Source organism: Trichoderma camerunense (assembly GCF_050948025.1).
Source record: "Trichoderma camerunense strain CBS 138272 chromosome Unknown V8C40scaffold_2, whole genome shotgun sequence".
In the NCBI taxonomy this organism is placed as follows: Eukaryota; Fungi; Ascomycota; class Sordariomycetes; order Hypocreales; family Hypocreaceae; genus Trichoderma; species Trichoderma camerunense.
The window spans coordinates 900,125-921,265 of record NW_028145368.1 but is presented as its reverse complement, the minus strand read 5'-3'; the positions used below and the strand labels follow the sequence as shown (position 1 = coordinate 921,265).

The window sequence follows — 21,141 nt, the reverse complement described above, 5'->3', positions numbered from 1 at the left end:
TGCGAGTACGTACCTGACCTTGGAGGAGGCGAGGCACGCTGATGTATTTGCGGAGCAGCCCTGGGCCAATCAGGCGACTCACATTTGCTCTGGCGTCCCTTGTTCGCAAAATTATCCAGAGCCGCGCTATCCCCATTTGACGCAGCAGAGTATGGAGAAGTATAGCCGGCCAAGTACCGTCCCAGCCTCTCTGCGGTGTGGCGGTACTTGGCTTTGGCGGGCTTTCTGGCGCCTGCACTGCGACCCCCATTCCGCTAGGCTCCTAGTTGTCCCGTCAGTGGCTGTTGCTGGCCCCACCCATCCGGGGCAAAAAAAAAAGAAGAGGAAAAAAAGAAAAAAGAACCAGACGAGACAAGTCGACGTACTCGTACCGGAGTGCCGCCCACAAGTCAGAGGACCCCTGCCACAGCCCAAGTTAGGTACCGCGCCCAAGTACCCGTACCGTACCACGAGACAGGTCTAGGTACTACAGGCACTCGTACAATGCGGTAAAGAACCTTGGGCGGATTGGCAGGTGAGAGAAAAACTGGAAAAAAACACTGGCCCAGGTACCTCGCCGCCTGCATGGTGTCCACCACCGCCTTGGTACCTCCCGCCTAGCCCATAGTGCCTACCACCTAGTGCCTACTGCTCTGCTACCCACTGTCCCACCGCCCATGCCCTAACGCTGTTGTCGCTGCAACGTACTTGTGCCGCCCGTAGCCTTCATCATCTCCAGCCCGCGCTCTTCTTCTTGCGCTCCCACACCTCAACCTCTTCTTTCATATTTTCTTCTTCAACCCTTTTCCCTCCCTCTTCCCTCCTCCACCGAATTCCGAATCCGCCGATTTCACGACAAGCCTCGTCGCGAACTTCTCATCGTTCGTCGACGTCTGGATTCAGGTTTCTCGCGTGAGCCTACTCCTTTTGTTTACCTCTCAGCTCGCTGCTGTGCAGGTAGCTTCTTTTGTGTTCCCACGGCTTGTTCTGCAGTGGCCGCTATCACGTCGGTCACGTCTACTTCCGTTCGACGTTCACATCTTTGGAGGGTTTTTAAAAGCTCCTTCCGGGACCTCTCTATCGCATAGAGGTTAGTAGATCTGCGTTGCGTTTTCGATTGTTGTCGCCGTTATGCCTCTCGACGTCCCGCGTACTCTCGCCGCGACTCCAACGATTTTGTCTTGATCTATACCCTCGCTCTTGCTACCTACCAATACCATCGATCAATGACTGCTCGACATCTCCTCATAGGAGTTGATTATTGATAATTGGGCCATACATCTTTTTGCCAGTGGCGAAATTCGATCGATGTGTAATGCCCTGTGACCCTTGGTCCGATACTTCCACCATCCATTTACACTTTCGATTCATCCGATTTCACTTTTCCTCTCATGTACCTGCGCGTCGGCTTGTCTTATACTTTAACATCGTCTCTTATATATTAGACGTGTCTGGTGCTAACAGTTCATTCAGAAAGCTTTTCCATCCCACCTTTGCATCCTTTCTCCCATCTTTTCCTCGGTCTCGCTTCTCGCTTGCGTAAACGCCCATCTTTGGACTCGACGTTTCGCGAACTCTGTACCTTGGACGGCCATATTCTTTGACCGACTACTCCGTTGCGATATCATTTTGTTACGTCTTTTTCCATTTTCCAATCTCTTCCAACAGATTTCACATCGTCGTACCTCACGGCATTACGATATACAACGTTAAATGGCTCTTGCATCCCAGTAGAGCCAAGTCGATACCCTTTCTTTTTCTCTTTCCTCGCGCCGCTTCGTCGTCATCTTCGCTTTCTTGTTACGAGACCCCATACAAGACAGCCGTGCACCGTCGCGAGCTGTTTTCGTCTCTGACAAGAATCTTATCCGACAAAGGTCATTTCGATCTTCGTCGGACCTCCTCCTCAACCGTCATCATGCCCGGAGGCGTTTGTGCCGTCCTCGATTATGAGGTCGACATGATGGCTGAGTATGTCGCCGAGATGGCTACTCGCGTTGTTACCCCCGAGGCTAGCGTCACCTCTCCCTTCCGGAAGTTCGTGTCGCAGATCCTCACCTCCACGAGACTGCCCAGTACGACCATTCTTCTTGGAATGAACTATCTCGCCAAGAGAATCAACTCCATGAAGAGTCAGGGTCCGTACAAGGCCTCCGAGGGTCAAGTTTGGCGATTCCTCACGGTTTCGCTCCTCCTCGGCAGCAAGTTCTTGGACGACAACACCTTTCAGAACCGATCCTGGTCTGAGGTTAGCGGTATTCCCGTCTCTGAGCTCAACACTCTGGAGTATGATTGGCTTTCGGCCATGAACTGGCGCCTCTACGTCAACCTTGATGAAAGCAAGGACTATCAGGCCTGGCTCGACAACTGGCGTGAGTGGCAGCAGATGAAGAAGCGACGAGCCGCCCAGGCGAGCCGCGAGCGCTTGGCTGCTTTGGTCCCTGCCATCGATACCGACTTGGCCAGGTATAACAGCAACCGCTGCTCTCCTCACTCGCGCTACATTCAGGCTCAAATCGCAGAGTACGAGCGCTACCAGGCCATGAAGGCCCAGCAGCACACCTACCGCTCTCGCGAGACCACTTGGTCCAACAACCCGTGGAACGCGCCTCTTACTCCTCCGGACTCTGGCTATGGCACTCCCGAGTACGCCATGTCGGCTGCCTCTAGCAACGCTCGCTACAACGAGTGGTTCGCTCAGGCCGCAGCTCAATACAGCAGCCGATACCCCCAGCCTCCGGCTCACAATACGTTTTACCCCAACCGTCAACCGTCGTATGCGTCTCACTACCCGTACCACCACCACAGTGGTTGGGAGCACGGTGTTGGTGAGTGCGGTTGCCCGGGATGTGTCGAGCCCATGAAGCAGACGCCTTATTTCATGTCCCATGGATATGGCCAGCCCGTCATGGGTTAATGTTTGAAACGATTTTCCTTTTTTCCCTTTTTCTTCCATCTTCGGGCTTAAATAGAGCCCCATTTTATTCCCTTTTCGGTCTCGGAAAAAAACGGTGCGGATTTCGAGTTTTTAATGGCTACGAGTTTTCGCTATCTTCTCTGTTCAAGAAGACGCGTGTTTTTCAGATACCCCCGGCACGAAAAAAAGTCCTACACACGCGATCAGTTTCAGCACGTCTTTTCTACAGCCTGTTTATGATGTCACCATGGCATGACCGTCTCCGATACCAGGATGCCCTGTGAACATACATACAGGCATTTCCTCGTGGTCATTGATGGCTTCAACTATAAACAGCTTTTTTTTTTATCACGGTACATGTTCATAATGGTTTGGTTCGGCGCAGGGTGACTCTTATATCACTACAAAATGTTCTTGGTGCAAAAAGCGAGCTTGGTTCTTCCAGCAGCAAAAGGCAAATTTTGCCGTCTTTCCGTCCGTCATCGATATCGGACTCGAATTGCTGGAGGCCTTGCCAGCTTGCAACAGCACTGAAAGTGAACATTGTCCACTCTTTCAAAGATTTTTCTCTCTCTTGATACCATACTTGATGGGATCTCTTGCGTTTGCGCGCGCTGCACATATAGACCTGGCATTGGTACCCTACATTGGTACCTCGATAGATCTGGAAATCAGTCTTAGGCACTGCCTACAATCGGAGGCTTCACTTCGAAATAACGAGGGCTCGGGCAAAAGCTCGGCGCCCACACAAAAATTAAAGGTCTGAACCGTGTCCTCAAGGTCCCTGCTGGCTCTGCGCCCCTGTTTGCGGGCTGGTTGAGACACCAAAATATTCGCGCTGGCCACGGCGACATTGTTCATGACGCAACAAAAGCAATAAAGATTTCAAAAGTTTGGGGATAGCACATATGACACTATGTTTGTTTGTGGTGGGAATGGGGTGTCTGTGCAAAATGGGTATTTTACGAGGGCGCTTTCATGCATTGTCTTCAGCGGGTAAAATGGAAGATTGGACCGGCTATATTTTTTCTCTTCTCTCGCGGCGCATTTTTTATATCATTTTCAATTTTTTTACGGTCTTACACATTCCGAGGCCATAAATCGCAACCATGGTACCCCCGCTGGTGTCATGTCAAGCTTGGCCAGCATCCTGTATGCTTTCTCGGACTCTTTCTTCTTCTTTCTATGAGATGCTAGACGCCTTGTTTTTATGGGTTGATTCTGTAGAGAAGGAAAGCCTGGTGGCGATGGCGAGGCGACGATGTTTTTTTTTGTTCGATTAATGAGTTTCTCTTCTTCCTTTCGCATGAATGCGGACAGATTTTCTGTATTCATATGATCAATTCCATATCAGTTGTCATGGAATACTGTTTGATGGCGGGCGAGTGTGATTCAAGAGTGATGCGATCACTGGTTTGAAGATGGATGGCGAAGGTTTACTCTGCAGCTCAGAGTTGTTTATTGCAGATGCAAAAATGGGCGGAAGTTTGTCTCATTCGCACGCGTTTGGGAGGCTGGGCGATGGTTGGAGAGTTGCATCATTGGAGGCTCTTTGCCCTATCATGGGCAGCAATATGAAGGCCACGAGAAGGCTTCAGTCAAGGGCGACGCCTCTGGTGGTGATCCTCATGGCATCCCTATTGTGAGATTATAGTACAATTAAATTGATGAACAGCCCCGGCTGGACTTCATTTGTATATTTCGTGATTCTGTGCCTCTTTCAATTTCATACTTGTGCATGTGTTTGATACTTGGGTTAATTTGGATTCGCTGAAGCATTCGGTTGATTGTCGGAATTTGAGACTGCCAACATCTCGGTTGCATCGTTCTACATCCTCATGAAGATTCCAGACTACACTTTGCCTATGAGTTTCCATGGCCGCCAATTTTACGTCTCGGTTTCTCGATTTTCTCTCTTGACACGTCTTATACATAATTAGCCATTTGCCCTTGTAATTCTTCCAATTGTCTCGCTTCAAAACGCCGCTGATCCAGCCCTTTTTACGCGTCGCCATCTCACCAAACTTGTCAGCCGCTCACAAACTGAACCAGCCGGACCTCTTATAATACCTCCCATACACTGCTATTGGCGGCTTCTCAATCTCATTCAATTCCGCTTCTTCCAAAGCCTGGTCAATCTACTCTTTTACTGCACAATCCGCATTTCAAAATCATGTCCAGCCGCTTCGTTTCCGGCGGGACGATAAGCGGCGAAGGGCCAAAGGACGAGGCTGTCGCTGCTGCTGCTGTGGCGAGGGAGCCGCTGGCGAAGAAGAGTGTGGAGTGGGAGACGGTGCAGCACGAGCTTGACGAGGAGAGGAAGCGGAGGGAGCACGCGAGGGCGGAGTTGGCGGAGGGGGGGCAGCAGAGCTTGTATGACATTCTGCAGGCGAATAAAGGTTTGTAGTACTTTACTCTTCCCTGCTTCTTCTCTTTTTTGGTTGTTGTGTTTTTGAGAGTGAATGTGCTGATTGGGATTTTTGTATGAGGAAAGCGGCGAAGCAGGCTGCGTTTGAGGAGCAGAATAAGCTAAAGAACCAGTTTCGAGCGCTGGATGATGATGAGATTGAGTTTCTGGATGAGGTGAGGGCGAAGGAGAAGGCAGAGGAGGAGAGAGCGAGAAGGGAGGTTGAGGAAGGGCTGAAGGCGTTTCGGGAGAGGCAGAAGAGCACCGGCGGCAGCGGCGGCGAGACTTCCGGGACGGTGAAGGAGGATGCTGGAAGGGAAGAGGAGGAGGAGTGGGCGGTTGGTGGGAGGAAGAGGAAGAGGCATGAGAGGGAGGTGTTGGGGGTGAAGAAGAAGGCTGTTGCTGGTGATAGAGGGGGAGGGAGGGATGAGGTTGGGGGAGTTGATAAGAGTGATGGTGATGATGGGAAGAAGAAGGGTGAGAGTGAGGGTGAGAAGAAGGTGGAAGAGAAGGAAAAGGAGAGGGAGGCTCCTAAGGAAGAGAAGAAGGCGAGCTTGGGGCTGGTGGCATATGATTCGGACAGCGACGACGACGAATGACACTATAGGAGGAGAAGTGTGGACGAGGCTCGACTCGGAAGAGGAGAACTGTAAGTGTGGTGGTTGCGAATTAATACAGCTGCAAAGCTAGATAATGTGTATATACGCCCTCTATCATAATCAATCCATCCATTCATCCATCCATAACTCGCTCTCGGTCGTTTTTTGTGAGTGGGTTTTCTTCCTTCATGCCCGATATACAATTAGTTCACTCCTCGCATACATACAGTAGTCATACAAGCACATGCCCCGTTGTTGATACAAGAATAATAAAACATGACACTTCCATCCGTCATGTACACATCACATCGTTGGAATACTCTTCTTTTTAAGATAAAATTTTGTTTTCAACGCCCTCGCTTCAATCGTCATCCAAGTTTCCCACATTGGGGCCCGTGGGCTTGCTGGCGAAAGAGCTGGCGCCCCAGTGATACAAGCTCCTCAGGCTGCGCTTGATCCAGCCCTCAATCTCTGCCTCCGGAACGACAATCTTCTGCGCGCGAGCCTCGTCCTCGGGCTGAATCTCGAAGCGGCGCATTCGTTCCACGATGCGCGAGTCGACTACCAGAGGCGAGGCCCAGATCTTCTCCTTGGGCGGCTCGGCGGCCTTTTTGGCCTTTTCCGCCTCGTCAACGGGCTCAGGCTCGTCCTTCCAGACAAACTTGGGCCAGTCGTCTTCCTCCTGCTTCAGGACAAGTTGCTGCTCGTACTGACCGTCGACCTCACGCCAGTCTCGCGCAGCGGCGAAACACACTGCAGCGACCTCTCGGCCAATGTCATCTGCCAGGTGACGGCGGGTCAGGAAGCGGCCAAGACGGACAAAGGTGTGACGGAAGCCGAGGCGGTGGGGGAAGGCGATGGGAGTAGAGGGAGAGAACTCGGCGGGGATGGTGGCCGGGAGGGCTGCGGAGGGATAGTCGTCGGGTGAGTTGTGAGGGCGAGGCTGTGGTGGTCGCTTGTCCTTGTCCTTCTTTTCTTCTTCTTCTGGCTTCTTGTCCTCGGGCTTCTTGTCACCGTCGCCTTCTGTGGATGGGGTTTCGGGTTCGGGCTTGTCTTCGAGAGTTTCGACGACTGGCAACGGCGGTGCGTCGAGGGGACCGAGCCATCCCTCGTGTAGTCCTCGAACATACTCTTTCCAAGTGTGTCGACCAATGACGATATCGCCCTTGATGCCTTCGTATTCTGGTAGCCCAATCTTCTTCCTTTGTTGTTCCACAATGGCTTCATCTGTTTGCGGCAACTCTTCACCCGGCCGCTCGGTCGCCTTCCTGGATCTCCTAATCTTCTCGGCCACAGCCGCTCGCACGTCACCCTGCTGCCGGCCCTGAACAAACTCCCAGTCGAGACCCGATGCCGCTAGAATAGGCTTAACATATTCGATGAAGTGATCCTGAGCAGTGCGCAGACCATCTCCAGGAGGGGCCTCCAGATAGACGGTAAGTTTGCGGGGCAGCTGGCTCGAATTGGGGAGCAGCTCTTTGGAGAGGGGCGCAACAGCTCGGCGCCATTTCGCTGTTGCGCGATTCTTTTCACGCTTGTCGTAGATGATTGCGCCGGCGATGGACGAGGAGACGGCCCAGAAGATGAGCCAATTGCGGGAGGGGAGCTTGCGAGGGAGGGCCGGGAGACCCATCATCTTGAAGACGGGATTGCGCGGACGAGGAGGTTTTGAAGCGCCTGAGCCCGAGGCCGGCGGGGTTGAGGGATTGGGATTGGCGTCGGCCATGGTGAAGCGTGTGCGGCCTTGCTTGTGTGCTATCCTTTGGTGTAAAAATGGAAGAATAGGGAAAAGAAATGGTGGCCTAAGAATGCTTTTGCATTGTTTGCGGGCGAGCTACGTTGAGCAGCTATCGATGAGTTATGCTGTCATGAGGTTGGAAAAAAATCGGATGCGATAAGGATGCGGGACACGATAAGGGCCTCGATTTGCCGCCAAAATGAGCAGACAAAGTACTTCTGCATCTATACTTGGGCCATGGTGCAAGCAATGATTCAACACTTTTCCCGCATAGAAGTAAAGAAAACTTCGCCTATATACATATATATATATATATACATTTTTTTTTTGGTGATTTATGAGGTAATTCTTGGTATTATTCTTGGATATTGCAATTGGGATTTGAGAAAGTGTGCAGTTGATTGCAGAGGTCCTGATGTTTCCACGATCAGCAGGCAAAGGCAGGTCTACATGCATGTACCATGCTAAGTGTCAAAATTACCCGCAATTGGTAGCCATCGTGTTTATTTCGTAAAAGTGCCTTGTATGAAGCAATTCCGTTGGGATGATAGAGAAATGAGCATATAACACTTGGTACGCAGTAATTTGATAATTTCGCCTTTATAACATGAATTATTGAGGTGAAGGATGCCTTGTCCATAAGGAAACAGGGGTCTGCCCGTCGCTCACCGGGACGACAAGTCGGCTTATTTAAACGGACCCTGCAGGAGACGGTACCGGGGGTTTTATATCCTGCTTGCTTTTGTTTACACGTGCTACTGCGGTGCATAGAGCGTGTGTTGGAGCAAGGCCTGAAATCCTACCGTGAGAACATGTATCAAGGATTGGCTGATTGTGTAAATACTAGTGTTGCAGGTCAACCTGAGATCTAGTCAATGCTACGGAGTACTTAGCTAGGAGATGGAATGCCAGGGATCCAGCACCTAATATTCCTGGTATGTGAATTTAGATCTCCAAGCACAGCAGAGATAAGACGGATGGGTAATATATTCCGTACAAGACGGAACGGCTGGACCCCTGAGATGGAAACGGCACAAGTGCCGGTGGGGAACTCGTTCGATGGGACAGAAGGGCCAGCAGAGGCTGTATGGAGTATGCATTGCAATATGCTGCTGATAGAGGGAAGTAATTGAAATTGCCGTGCTCACTTCCAATTGAAGATGCCAACTGTTATAACTAATACTGACCACATATAGAGTCAATAAGAGTTGAAATTGGCATTTGATCTAAAATGCTTGGCGGTGTTGTTGCCGCCATCTACCCATCTCACACAAGCCGGGCTTGTTTGCACCAGTCAATCCCTTTCCAACTAAGTGATCAAAGCTTCTTATACGAATTGTATACTGTACCTCTATTCAACATCGAATGAAGCCTTTTTATCTCCCGACTCAAGCACCCATTCAGAAAAATAATAATAGCACCCGTGGACCAGAAACTAAAGATAGTCTAGTGGCAGCTCAGTCGAGCATCAAACGTGTCTAGGCCCCGACCAGAACAATTTAGCGGCCTACCAACCGCTGTGCCCACCAGCAAGCCCCCTGGAACCTGGAAGATACCTGGGCTTATTGCCACCTGTGACGCGCCCACGCCCATCTGGCGCACCGCAGGCAGGTACCTCTCGAGTATTCATCACCCCGCCCATTGTCTTTGGCGCATCTACCTAGCAGTTTGAGGTCTGGTTGACCGCCCCCCATTTTCCCCTTGAGCCCGAAAGCCAAAGCCAAACCATCGTCAAAAGGGTCTTGACTGGAGCTTCTTCAAACTGCAAAGACGCCAACTCCAAAGCTCAGGCCCCAATCAGCAGCCAGGTCCTTGCCTTGCTCCTCTAAAAACTGGGCCAGCCCGCCTTGTGCTGCAGCGGAGCAACTCTCGCTTCGAATTGGCCAGTCAGGGCTCCATCTCCAGCGTCTCTCTCCCCCTTTCCGACGAGACGACCCCTCAGGCCGTCAGGCTCGCATACAGCTGATTATTACCTGAGATCGATTGTCTTGTCTTATCGGCGTGGATATGGATTCCAATCGTCTGCACTTGAACTTTGACAACCAACGGCCGGCTGCCAACGATCGGACCTTTCCAACGACTCCTTCAACCTTTCCCCAGCCCGTCTTCCAGGGCCAGTCTGGCAGCATGCAATCCTCCCAGCAGCAGTACGGCGCCGGCTACCCTCCCCAGCAGGGCTACTTTCAGCAGAACCAGTATGGCCAGCAGCAGTATCCTGGCCAGGCCGTCACCAGCGACTATCCCAACGCCGGCTATCCCCCGCAGTCTGGCGCGCCCGGCACCAACGACCCAAACACTGGTTTGGCTCACCAGTTCTCCCACCAGAACCTAGGCGGCGGTGCCGCGAGGGGAGGTCAATATGCTGGCCGAGGGCCGTCGTCAGGTCGCCCGCGAACTGCTGGCGGCTCGGGGCAGCAGGCCAGCTACGGCAACTACGCGCCTCCTTTGCCCAACTCGGGCGTTGTCTCGTCGCCCGAGTTCCAGCCTATCCCCGAGAGGAACCCTGATAAATACGGCACAAATGCCAATAGCAACCAGAAGAAGTGTTCACAGCTAGCTGCGGACTTCTTCAAAGACAGCGTCAAGCGAGCTCGCGAGCGTAACCAAAGGTACGAACGACACTTACGAATATCTATCATCACATGGCTTTTTCTAAGCCTAAATTGACCCCTTATCACTCTGTATCAATAGTCCATCAACTTACTAACATGTGAAACAAAACAACAGGCAGAATGAGTTGGAGCAGAAGCTGCAAGACCCCCAACAGAGCTCAACTAGAAGAGAGCAGCTGTGGTCGACCGCTGGCCGGAAGGAAGGCCAATACCTGCGATTCTTGCGTACAAAGGACAAGCCCGAAAACTACAACACCGTCAAGATCATCGGAAAGGGTGCTTTCGGTGAGGTCAAGTTGGTGCAGAAGAAGGGAGACGGCAAGGTCTACGCCATGAAGTCTCTGATCAAGACTGAAATGTTCAAGAAGGACCAGCTGGCCCACGTCCGCTCAGAACGTGATATCCTGGCCGAGTCTGACAGCCCCTGGGTTGTCAAGCTCTACACCACCTTCCAGGACGCGTACTTCCTCTACATGCTCATGGAGTTTTTACCGGGTGGAGATTTGATGACTATGCTCATCAAGTATGAAATCTTCTCAGAAGACATTACGCGATTCTACATTGCCGAGATTGTCTTGGCCATCGAGGCCGTCCACAAGCTTGGCTTTATCCACCGGTATGTTTTGATTGTTGCATCCCTAGATATCAACGCGAGTTAATGACTGATATTTGTTGGACAACAGTGACATCAAGCCCGACAACATCCTGTTGGACCGTGGTGGTCACGTCAAGCTGACTGACTTTGGTCTCTCCACGGGTTTCCATCGTCTGCACGATAACAACTACTACCAGCAGCTTCTGCAAGGTCGCTCCAACCGCCCGCGTGACCGAACCTCAGTTGCCATAGACCAGATTAACCTCACAGTCAGCAACCGATCTCAGATTAATGACTGGAGACGATCTAGACGGTTGATGGCTTACTCCACCGTCGGAACGCCAGACTACATCGCCCCCGAGATCTTCACAGGCCATGGCTACACCTTTGACTGCGATTGGTGGTCGTTGGGTACCATCATGTTCGAGTGCTTGGTGGGCTGGCCGCCTTTCTGCGCTGAAGACAGCCACGATACTTACCGCAAGATTGTCAACTGGAGACAAACCCTGTACTTCCCTGACGATATTACGCTGGGTGCCGAGGCAGAGAACTTGATTCGAAGGTACGATAACCCCAGAAGATACATCTTGCTTTTTAAGAGTGCTTGACAGCTAACTTTATCTACTTTATAGCATGGTCTGCAACACCGAGAACCGACTCGGACGGGGAGGTGCTCATGAGATCAAGAGCCACGCATTCTTCCGTGGAGTCGACTTCGACAGTCTGCGCCGCATCCGCGCTCCTTTTGAGCCCCGGCTGACGTCCAACATCGATACCACGTACTTCCCCACCGATGAGATTGACCAGACTGACAACGCGACTCTGCTCAAGGCCCAGGCCATCCAGAACCGCAATGGCCAGGCACCTGAGGAGTCTCCCGAGATGAGCCTTCCTTTCATCGGCTACACCTTCAAGCGGTTCGATAACAACTTCCGATAGAGGGCTTTTGTTGTTTCAGAAGATGAAAGCGGGCATATGCAGTAGAGATTTTGAATTCGAAGCGAATTAGAGCTGCGACTAGATGATGGAGACGTTGACATTTGGAAGGGGAAAGGGGGGGTCTATGCTTAATCGGCTGGCCAAGATACGAGGAGCAATCTGCATCAGAACCAAAATGGTACATTGTCGTTTATTGAAATGCATTATACTGGGCATGGAAAAATCGTGCTTGACATCCCCTTGTTCATATTGCTGAAAGATGCTTTTCATTTTTCTCATACGCATGCGTTAGTCTAAGACCGTGGATATATCAGTTGCGAAAGAAACTTCATTGGTATTGAAATAGTATATGATTTGACATAAGTGATGTGTGACAGGGCGCCGTAAATCCAATTTCCGATTGAGTATATATATACATGTTTGTGTTTCATTATTCTAACCAACATTCGTAACCTTGATTGTGCTAAAGATGGCTTGTGTCCACCTTTGTGCTGTTTTGCCCTCACTCATTCTAAGGCCAAGTCGACTGTTGAGCCAAACAGCTAGTTGCAAGTCAGCTAAAAGAGCACGCTGGTATTGAGCCAACGGACAGCCTCTTACCCCATGAGTTGTGATATCGTTGCCTGCTAATTATTCCACCGCGTTCGCGCTGTGAGCGCCACCAAAGACGGGGCTGTACAAAGGTCTTTCCGTCCTTCTTGGGTATCAAAAGCCGTGGTTCTGGCGATCATCAGATAGCATCTCCATGAAGCCTGATGATGTTTATCTTCTGTCTCTCCTCACTTGTCAAACAATTCATCTCCTGGCCGTCAAACCAGGAGCAGCATTAAAGCGCTCCTCACGCTCCGTCATGAACATGACTTGAATCCAATACTCCTTCGAATCCGGGTCCCAGAAGCAAAATTGCTTATCCTCTCGCTTATCCAGCTCTCGCGCAGGAATCTTGAATCCCACGCTCTCGTACGGCTCGGCGGCGACGACCAGGTACTGAAAGTTCTTGTCGGGCTCCTCGGCGCGCTGCGTGAAAGCGTTCATGACCTGCCACTTGGGCGCCAGCTCAGGCGTAGCATCCGGGTACTGCAGCTGAAAGAGCAGACCCTGCTGTCGCGTCACGGGGTCGCGGATCTTTGTGATCTTGTACCCCGGGCGACCAATCTTGACGACATTGCGGCGCGCGTTGAGGCCGGCGGCGACGCTGGCGGGCAGGCCCGTGGCAGGGTCGATGTTCTGCTTGCCCTCCTTCTGCTCGCGGGCGGCGCGGCGGGCGAGGTTGGTCTGGTGTTTTTTCCCCTGGGTGTGGGCGAGATAGGAGCCGTCGTTTTGGTGGACGGTCAGGCAGAGGCGGCACTCGAAGGAGCCGACGTGGTTCTTGAAGAAGTAGGGGTCCTTGTCGAGGTCGATTGTCTCGAGGGCGAGCTTGCGGAGGCGTTCGCGGCGGTCGGCGTTGGTGGCGGAATGCGAGGCGACACCGCCGCCGCCGAATTTGGAGCCTGCGCGGTTTTGGTAGTCCATTGAGATGGGCTATGGGGGATTCTTGGATAGGCGGTGATTTGTTGAGAGGGAGTTTGGTTGTGGGAGTTGGGAGTCGAAAGGAAAAAAGAAGAGAAATTTGGAGGCGCGTTTGATGCAGAGCTACGAGAATCGATGGCAAAAGTTACAAGGTGGACAAGGCTGCGGAAAAATGGATTATGTAATAGGGTGAGGCTAGCCAATCAACAGGCATGTGTGATGCCACACAGATCCCCAGGCTACTTAAACAATCTACATATTGAACCAGCGACTAACATACCCTTGCTGACCTTTCGTCGCTTCAAATCGCTAGTATGTCGTTATGCTTTGACACAAATGCCTTCACAGCATCTACAAATCTTTCCAGCTCCGACTGCGGCGTCTCCAGGATCAGCGCAATGAAGCCTCTGCGAGTAACCCAGAATCGCTGCTCCAGCATCTCAAACCAAAACAACTCCTTGAGCACCTCATTTTCTTGCACATCGTCTCCACTAGCAATAGCCTTCACTTCCACATCTCCTTCGATGAAATGAGAGCACAAGATGGATCCAATTCCCGTGAAGGTCATCCTTGTTCCTTTAACTGCCTCCTGAAGCTTGGATAAAAACGCCGAGCCCATCTCGGTAAACTTTTCCGCTACGTCGGCAGTGTAGATCTTGCTGAGACCCGCATAGCCAGCATGTGTCACGAGCGTGTTGTTGTTGAAAGTGCCAGAATGCGAGATCGAGGTGGCGAGTCTCGGGTCGAAGGCTGCCATGATGTCGGCTCTTCCACCTAAGGCACCAAAAGCTAGGCCGCCGCCGAGATACTTGCCAAATGTCTTGAGATCGGGCTTGATTCCTCGCAGGCCTGCATAGCCAGAAGATGATATTCTAGAGGTCATGACCTCGTCGAGGATGAACACCACGCCGGCCTATGAGATGTGAGTGAGCATAAGTGCTAAATAGACGGGTATGATTTCTGTGTTTCTTCACCTTTGCAGCAGCGTTTTGGATGCCAGTCAGGAACTCTGTGGTTCCAAGAATACATCCTCCGTTTCCTTGCATGCCTTCCAACAGGACAGCGGCCACTCCCTCACTCTGAATTGCCTTGGTGGCAGCATCGACATCATTGTACTTGACGATAATCCAATCGTTTGGGTCAACATTATTAGGCGCCGGCTTCCCGTCTTTGAAGCCCAGCACTCCTCCATGGTAGCCTCTGTTAAACACAACGACCTTTCTCTTGTTTGTGAACTTCCTCGCAGCGGCCAGAGCATGGAGATTGGCTTCAGTGCCGGAGTTGGTGAAGCGCACTCGTTCAAGTCCAAAGCGCTGGCACATTTCCCGAGCAAACAATTGCTCCTGAGATGTCGTTGCACCAACATTCATGCCCACGGTCTTGAGGACATTGCTCACGGCATCGAGAATCACAGGGTTAGAGTGGCCATAGAGTGCTGCCGTGAATTCGCATGTAAGGTCTGTGTAGCTGTTTCAGGCCGGGTTAATAAGACAAGAAGCCGGAATATTTAATCATGTCAACATACGTATTTCCATCTTCAGAGGTGAGTTGATAGCCTTGGCCAGACTTCATGCAGATGGGGAAAGGATCAGTATGAAGCACCGTCCTGGTATTGCCTCCAGGGAATGACTTGGTGGCTTGTTCATGGAATGCCTTGGATTTGGCATTTTGGGTTACGTAGCGGGCCTTGGCTTCAGAAAGGGCCAGGGAAAGCGTGTTAATCGAACCCATTGTGTCTTGTTGGTGTACGATGTGGAATTTAGAACTTTGCTCCGTTGACAAGCAAAGTAAAGCAACACGGATAATTGCGTGGTGTATACAACAAGTACGAGAGAGGATTAAAATGCATCAACGCCACGCCCGTCTTATATATAGCTGCAGTCCATCTTTCATATTGGCTGCACTTTTCGCCTACAGGTGGGGGATTCTCACTATGAGCCATTACCAGCATCAATCTTTTGGGCACGACATCAAGGATCCAAGACTAGCATCTCGCATCTCGGGTTTGACTGCCTCACCCGAGATCGGAAGTGGGCATCAAAGGGCCGTTAGTCGATTTGCTCAACAGGAAAAGGAAACCCACGTCGAACATCCGCCTAATTGGGCTCTTCGCATTGCGGAGAAGTGCTAATACTACGCTGTTTGTATCTTTCAACTATGAAATACGGCAAAGGGTACTTCGGCCTATTACTTGAGAGAAAAGGCTTACTAACGTTTCCAGATGCTGCTCTAAGAATTTATCTGCAAAACCAGATGGGGCCGATAGCAAGGCGGTGTGGAGCGCCGCCGGCAGAATTGATATCCCACTTAATTTTTTTTTCTTAGCACGGCAACCACAGTTGGAGGCAAGCCGCAAGTCGTTATCAAGAGAAATCTACGATTGACAACGACAAATCACAATGGCAGGCTCAATTAACAAACCCAAGAGTATGTTTTGGCCCAGAGCAGCAATCACTGAACCCAAGCCCAGATTCACTCTTAATCCTGGGCTGTCCCATTACCTTTCCTTTGCCTGCTAACCATGGCGCAGAACCAAAGTCCAAGCGGACAACAACCCGCCTTCGCAACAAGATCCAAAAGGCCTCCGCAGCCAAGCAGAGAAAGGATCGCAAGTTCGCCAAGAAGAACCCAGAATGGCGATCCAAGCTGAAGAAGGACCCCGGAATCCCCAACCTGTTCCCCTACAAGGAGAAGATTCTGGAGGAGATTGAGCAGAAGCGCGCAAAGAAGGCCGAGGAGGCTCAGAGGAGAAAAGAGCTGGCCAAGGCTGCCAAGACGGGCGGCGCTGAGAACAAGGGCGAGGATGCCATGGACGACGTCGACGAGGCTGGTGACGACCAGATGGACGAGGACGGCGACTTTGACGAGGATGTCGACGAGTCTAACCCTATGGCCGCGCTGATTGCCAGTGCTCGTGCTGCTGCGGAAAAGTACGACAAGTCTCTTGCCGCAAGCGACGATGATATGGATGACGACGAGGAAGAGGAGAGCGATAGTGATGCTTCTGATGATGGCGCACATGTTTCCATTGGCCAGGCTTCGTCAAGAAAGACCTTTGACAAGGTCTTCAAGCAGGTCGTCGAGGAAGCCGACGTCGTGCTGTACGTTCTCGACGCCCGCGACCCAGAGGGCACCCGCTCGCGAGAGGTCGAGCGCAGCGTCATGGCGGCCGCCTCGGGGGGCAAGCGCCTCATCCTCATCCTCAACAAGGTCGACCTGATCCCGCCCAAGGTCCTGCGCGACTGGCTCGTCCACCTGCGCCGGTACTTCCCCACGCTTCCCGTGCGGGCGTCGCACGCCGCTGCGAATGCGCATGTGTTTAGCCACCGCGACTTGACGGTGCAGAGCACCTCGGCCGCCTTGTTCAAGGCCCTCAAGAGCTACGCTGCCAGTCGCGACCTGAAGCGTGCCGTCTCCGTCGGCGTCATCGGCTACCCCAACGTCGGTAAGAGCTCCATCATCAACGCCCTTCTCAGCAGATTGAGCGGCAAGGGCAGCAACAACGCAAAGGCCTGCCCTGCCGGTGCCGAGGCCGGCGTCACCACGAGCATCCGCAAGGTCAAGATCGATAGCAAGCTCACGCTGCTCGACTCCCCCGGTGTCGTCTTCCCCTCGTCCTCGTCCCTCCAGTCCGGAGGCCTCGTCGCCATCAAGAACGCCACCGAGGCCCACGCCCACCTCGTCCTCCTCAACGCCGTGCCCCCCAAGCAGATTGACGACCCCATCCCCGCCGTCAGCCTCCTTCTCCGTCGTCTCTCCACTACCCCCGACCTGCTGCAGAAGCTCACCGCTGTGTACGACATCCCCGCGCTTCTGCCCAACAGCACCGACGGCGACATCACCACAGACTTCCTCGTCCAGGTCGCCCGCAAGCGTGGAAGGATCGGCCGCGGAGGCATCCCCAACATCAACGCTGCCGCCATGACCGTTGTCACGGACTGGCGTGACGGCCGTATCCAGGGCTGGGTCGAGGCCCCCGTCCTGGCCGTCGAGTCCGCCAACGGCGCTGCCACCAAGTCTACCATCAAGAACGCCGGCGAGGAGGATGTCATGGCCGACCAGAAGGAGATTGTTACCGAGTGGGCCGCCGAGTTCAAGCTCGATGGCCTGTGGGGTGACAATGGCAACGGAGCTGCAAATGAAGAGGATGCCATGGAGCAGTAAAAGAACTCTCACGATTGCAAATGCGGTTGGAATTTTTATCATATATGACGCGGTTTTAATTATTTCTCATAACGAGTTTGGCGTTGTAGGCTGGTTTGGTCAAAAATAAAACGGACTTGGGCCGGATGTACACGTTTAGATATGTCAAAATACATATAGATGTACACGTCTTTTTCAAACAAGAAGGATTGCCTTTCAATCCTTTTCCCTTTTTATTCTCACTCTAAGTCTCTAACATTCGTGAAATGTCCTCTCGAAGAATTATGTCTCGTTAAATATAGCCCCCCTTATCTTTAAGCACTCACCAACTCCATCTTGACGCCCCTCTTACCCGTCCTCTCGTCCTTATCATCATGGACTCTAACCACAACCTTTTGGAAAAGCTCTACTTTAACAGCCTTATCGCCCTTCGTCGTCAGCGTATACGTCTCAGCGTCATACTCGCTCTCAGGCTCAGGATCAGCCAGATCACGCAGCCTAATCAAACCCTCAATACCGAACCGCGGCACCAGGACCACGAATCCGTTACTGAAAATCTTCATGACAAAGGCCTCCTCCTCAGCAACCTTGCCCTTCAGAGCCTGACCGACATAATAAGCAATGCTAGCTCGGCCGGCCATTTGGGCGTTGCGATGGCGGACGTTGATGTTCTTGCACACTGCCTCGAGGCGACCACGGCTACGAACAGAAGGATGAACAGCCTCGTAGCCGATGGCGGCGGCAAGTTGTCTATGCGCGAGGAGATCTGCATATCGACGAATAGGGGAAGTAAAGTGCGTGTAAATCTCAGAAGCGAGACCGTAGTGGCGGAACTCGGGGTATGACTGCGTTCCGGAGCAGAAGTACTCAGCGCTCATCATGCACCGCGTGGCCATGATACGGACAAGCGTGTTGAAGAATGGATCCTTCTCGTCGACACACTTGTCCAGGGAGTCGGCCAACGCCTTGCTGGAGTCGGTGCGCAGCTCCAAGCCACGCTTGATACGCAGCTGATCGGCCAACTCGTCGAAATTGGTCTTAGGAGGGGCGCCGTGGCGACGCAGGATGGCAGTTTGAGGAAACGCCTCGTAGATCTTGGCGGCAACACTGACGTTGGCGAACAACATGAATTCCTCGACAAGAGAGTTGGTGTCGAGAAGTTCCTTCGTCTTAACATCAATGGGGTCCGAGGACTCTGACTCCATGTGCACCTTGATCTCAGGAGAAGACAGGCTCAGGGCACCGGCATCCATACGCTTCTTCTTGAGCTTCTTTGACAGCATGAGCAGCATTCGCATGCCCTTTGTGAGGTCATCCTGCTGCGACTCATCGTCAATTCGAAGCTGTGCTTGTTCGTAGCTGAATGCCTCGCGAGACTTGATGACAGACTTTGTAAAGCGGACATTGACAACGTCAGCATTCTCATCAACTTCCCAAATGACTGTAAATGCAAAACGCTCAACATAGGGCTTGAGAGAACAGAGATCGGTGCCGAGCAGCATGGGAAGCATGTCTATGCGCTTGTCAACCAGGTAGACTGTGGTGCCACGAATGCTTGCTTCCGTGTCCATTGCATTTGCAGGCTTAACAAAGTGCGATACGTCCGCAATGTGGACGCCAACCTCGTAGTTACCGTTGGGTAATAGCCTGGCGTGAAGAGCATCGTCAATATCTTGACAGCCGGGAGGATCAATGCTACATATGAGAAGATCGCGAAGGTCCTCTCGGTCTCTCCAACCTGGATCCTCCTTGCTCTCGGGCACCCTCCAGTTATGGCCCTCTTTCGGGAGGCAGTCAAGCACCGTTTTGGGGAAAGGTCGGTACTGGACGTCCCATTCCAGGAGTAGTGCCTCTGTCTCGGCTGCCTTGGTCTCAAGCTCTCCCAAGGAGCGAACCAGATGTCCCACGGGATGTCTTGAGTCTCTGTCCCATGAATCAACAGTGACCAACAGTCTCTTACCCAAGAGTTCGGAGACTTGACGAGTGCGGAGACGGATCTTGGGGATCTTCTTATCCATGGGGATGAGGAAGACGCTATCGAGTCTACGACCTTGTGATGGACCCTTGCTGGCCGTTGAGGGATCAATGTGACCGACGTACTGTCGCCAGTTGCGCTTCACCACGCCCACAACCTTGGCTGTTGGTTGCAGTTGGCCCTCCCCTGATGCCTTTTGTGTCCTCTTCACCTCCTCCTGAAGTGCCTTGCGCTCCTTGTCCGACACAAAATCTTGACGCTCTTCTGTGTCCGCATTTTCGTTCTTTGTGATTGTGTCCTCCTCAATGATCTTCGTTGATGGTGACTTCCATTGATCTTGTGGAAGGAGCTCGACGACGACAACATCGCCATCAATAGATCGGTTAATGTTCTCGCGGCCGAGAATAAGCAGAGGCTTCGGGAAAGCAGGCACCTTGATCGATCCTTCTAGGTAGTTATACGGAGACACATTGAAGATTCCCTGATGCAGCAAGCCGGCCTTGACTCCCGTCATCATTCTTGAGGAGGTATAGTACTCTGGGTAAAGGGGCTGCTGGGAAGCCTGCTTGAATCCACCTTGGGCTTGAGACTGTGACTCGGCAATCATGTCGAGCAGCCTGTCGCCATCCTCTAGTTCGCTGACATAGTCCGCCAGCGAAGACGCGTGCAGGCCCTGCGCCTTCGCTTTCCTCAAATTATCCCGATCATCACTCAGCATGACAACCGCCGGGATTTGTACCGCCTTGGTTAAAGCCAAGTGCTCCCCATACCATTTGACAGCCTGTCGAACCGCACGGTCATTTCTGTCATTGACAGTCTCATTGGCTTCGCGATTGATGTACGTCTCCAGTCGAAACTCGTTAAAGAAAACGTAGAATCTCTTATCCTCGCTCTTTGTCAGTCCAACAAGGCGATTGTAGAGCGGCAATGAGCGATTCTTAAGCTCCTCCAGAACAGTCTGCAAGATGATAACATCATAAAACGATGAGCTCTGCTCAAACAAATCCATGGCGTTTAGCAGCGCGTTTGTATCTGGAACTAAGTAGTGGCCCTGGGGATACGACTTTGTACCAGCCGGTCTGGCCGACAGAACAAAGGGTAGAGCTATCACAAGCTATTAGTCTCATGTCTCGTCTTCAGAACTTAGACAGAAAGAAAGAATTACCTTCATTCACTGCATTTCTGGGTGCATGGCTCAAGCACGCCCTGCACAGGTTCGATGAGCATGGGATATCCGTTCTCAGATAGACCTCGCGAACAATCTTCTGGACCTTTCCACTCCGCGTCGACCTGACATAGACCTTGTTGGAGATATTCTGAGCCAGTTGGTCAGACCCCTGAGGTCTCTTTAAGCTCGTCATGATGGCTGTCTCTTTGGGTGTTTCTTGGGTGTGAGTTTTCACTCCTGTCAAAAAAATGCTGATGTAAAGTGAGATGCAAAGGCGCTACGAATCTGGAAGTTCCTAGTGGGGTACCTTATCGATATGTAAAAGAGCAAACCGCAAATTGTACGGATAGAGAAGTTTGGCTAGGACAAAACTTATAATACTAAAAGTCAAAAGAAAAGTGTTCCAGTATTTGCTGCTTCTAATAATTCTTGTTTTTCAATCTCTCGGTTTGTGAAGAAAGATTCTATCCCATCAAAACTCACTCAAATGTGGTCAACATCACGTGATTGAAGCTCGACGATAGTGTCACGTGAGCACTCATCTCATACTGCCTCTGAAA

General features: G+C 51.9%; 8 protein-coding genes across 8 annotated transcripts; 4 read left to right on the top strand and 4 right to left on the bottom strand.

Annotated features, from left to right (window-relative positions):
* Positions 1–1,897: 1,897 nt before the first annotated feature.
* Positions 1,898–2,896, top strand: V8C40DRAFT_261391 (cyclin family protein; the record flags this gene model as incomplete). Its single annotated transcript, XM_083219259.1, has 1 exon — positions 1,898–2,896. The coding sequence occupies one exon, from the start codon at positions 1,898–1,900 to the stop codon at positions 2,894–2,896; it is 999 nt and encodes a 332-aa protein (XP_083077712.1).
* Positions 2,897–5,069: 2,173 nt separating this feature from the next.
* Positions 5,070–6,128, top strand: V8C40DRAFT_282430 (N-terminal domain of NEFA-interacting nuclear protein NIP30-domain-containing protein; the record flags this gene model as incomplete). The annotated part of the gene is made up of 2 exons (XM_083221782.1): positions 5,070–5,295; positions 5,391–6,128. The coding sequence occupies 2 exons, from the start codon at positions 5,070–5,072 to the stop codon at positions 5,900–5,902; spliced, it is 738 nt and encodes a 245-aa protein (XP_083077711.1). The 3' UTR covers positions 5,903–6,128.
* Positions 5,936–7,828, bottom strand: V8C40DRAFT_232544 (Tim22-complex subunit TIM54). The gene has a single exon (XM_083213163.1). The coding sequence runs from the start codon at positions 7,626–7,628 to the stop codon at positions 6,264–6,266; it is 1,365 nt and encodes a 454-aa protein (XP_083077710.1). The 5' UTR covers positions 7,629–7,828; the 3' UTR covers positions 5,936–6,263.
* A 1,456-nt stretch (positions 7,829–9,284) lies between these two features.
* V8C40DRAFT_93440 (serine/threonine protein kinase CBK1) lies at positions 9,285–11,825 on the top strand. Its single transcript, XM_083223632.1, has 4 exons — positions 9,285–10,249; positions 10,368–10,868; positions 10,936–11,409; positions 11,480–11,825. The coding sequence occupies exons 1-4, from the start codon at positions 9,648–9,650 to the stop codon at positions 11,784–11,786; spliced, it is 1,884 nt and encodes a 627-aa protein (XP_083077709.1). The 5' UTR covers positions 9,285–9,647; the 3' UTR covers positions 11,787–11,825.
* Positions 11,826–12,100: 275 nt separating this feature from the next.
* V8C40DRAFT_232538 (spliceosome assembly protein PRP11) lies at positions 12,101–13,408 on the bottom strand. The gene is made up of 2 exons (XM_083213162.1): positions 12,387–13,408; positions 12,101–12,328 (listed from the first exon to the last, which is right to left on the bottom strand). The coding sequence occupies exon 1, from the start codon at positions 13,296–13,298 to the stop codon at positions 12,582–12,584; it is 717 nt and encodes a 238-aa protein (XP_083077708.1). The 5' UTR covers positions 13,299–13,408; the 3' UTR covers positions 12,101–12,328; positions 12,387–12,581.
* Positions 13,409–13,458: 50 nt separating this feature from the next.
* Positions 13,459–15,206, bottom strand: V8C40DRAFT_93435 (pyridoxal phosphate-dependent transferase). The gene is made up of 3 exons (XM_083223631.1): positions 14,821–15,206; positions 14,270–14,762; positions 13,459–14,208 (listed from the first exon to the last, which is right to left on the bottom strand). Exons 1-3 carry the CDS (start codon positions 15,024–15,026, stop codon positions 13,597–13,599), a joined length of 1,311 nt encoding a protein of 436 aa, XP_083077707.1. The 5' UTR covers positions 15,027–15,206; the 3' UTR covers positions 13,459–13,596.
* Positions 15,207–15,636: 430 nt separating this feature from the next.
* V8C40DRAFT_232535 (RNA-binding GTPase NUG1) lies at positions 15,637–17,674 on the top strand. The gene is made up of 2 exons (XM_083213161.1): positions 15,637–15,722; positions 15,826–17,674. Exons 1-2 carry the CDS (start codon positions 15,695–15,697, stop codon positions 17,457–17,459), a joined length of 1,662 nt encoding a protein of 553 aa, XP_083077706.1. The 5' UTR covers positions 15,637–15,694; the 3' UTR covers positions 17,460–17,674.
* V8C40DRAFT_232534 (exosome catalytic subunit DIS3) lies at positions 17,539–20,838 on the bottom strand. The gene is made up of 2 exons (XM_083213160.1): positions 20,579–20,838; positions 17,539–20,517 (listed from the first exon to the last, which is right to left on the bottom strand). The coding sequence occupies exons 1-2, from the start codon at positions 20,772–20,774 to the stop codon at positions 17,753–17,755; spliced, it is 2,961 nt and encodes a 986-aa protein (XP_083077705.1). The 5' UTR covers positions 20,775–20,838; the 3' UTR covers positions 17,539–17,752.
* Positions 20,839–21,141: the final 303 nt, after the last annotated feature.

Excerpts from the sequence above, each read along its gene's own strand:
- V8C40DRAFT_232544 (XM_083213163.1), bottom strand. The coding sequence starts at position 7,628 with ATGGCCGACGCCAATCCCAATCCCTCAACCCCGCCGGCCTCGGGCTCA.
- V8C40DRAFT_93440 (XM_083223632.1), top strand. The coding sequence starts at position 9,648 with ATGGATTCCAATCGTCTGCACTTGAACTTTGACAACCAACGGCCGGCT. Across the intron at positions 10,250-10,367 it reads GCTCGCGAGCGTAACCAAAG|GCAGAATGAGTTGGAGCAGA; the intron begins GTACGAACGACA and ends ACAAAACAACAG. Across the intron at positions 10,869-10,935 it reads AAGCTTGGCTTTATCCACCG|TGACATCAAGCCCGACAACA; the intron begins GTATGTTTTGAT and ends GTTGGACAACAG.
- V8C40DRAFT_232538 (XM_083213162.1), bottom strand. The coding sequence starts at position 13,298 with ATGGACTACCAAAACCGCGCAGGCTCCAAATTCGGCGGCGGCGGTGTC.
- V8C40DRAFT_93435 (XM_083223631.1), bottom strand. The coding sequence starts at position 15,026 with ATGGGTTCGATTAACACGCTTTCCCTGGCCCTTTCTGAAGCCAAGGCC. Across the intron at positions 14,763-14,820 it reads ACCTCTGAAGATGGAAATAC|CTACACAGACCTTACATGCG; the intron begins GTATGTTGACAT and ends GGCCTGAAACAG. Across the intron at positions 14,209-14,269 it reads TCCAAAACGCTGCTGCAAAG|GCCGGCGTGGTGTTCATCCT; the intron begins GTGAAGAAACAC and ends CACATCTCATAG.
- V8C40DRAFT_232535 (XM_083213161.1), top strand. The coding sequence starts at position 15,695 with ATGGCAGGCTCAATTAACAAACCCAAGA. Across the intron at positions 15,723-15,825 it reads CTCAATTAACAAACCCAAGA|AACCAAAGTCCAAGCGGACA; the intron begins GTATGTTTTGGC and ends ACCATGGCGCAG.
- V8C40DRAFT_232534 (XM_083213160.1), bottom strand. The coding sequence starts at position 20,774 with ATGACGAGCTTAAAGAGACCTCAGGGGTCTGACCAACTGGCTCAGAAT. Across the intron at positions 20,518-20,578 it reads CAGAAATGCAGTGAATGAAG|CTCTACCCTTTGTTCTGTCG; the intron begins GTAATTCTTTCT and ends AGCTTGTGATAG.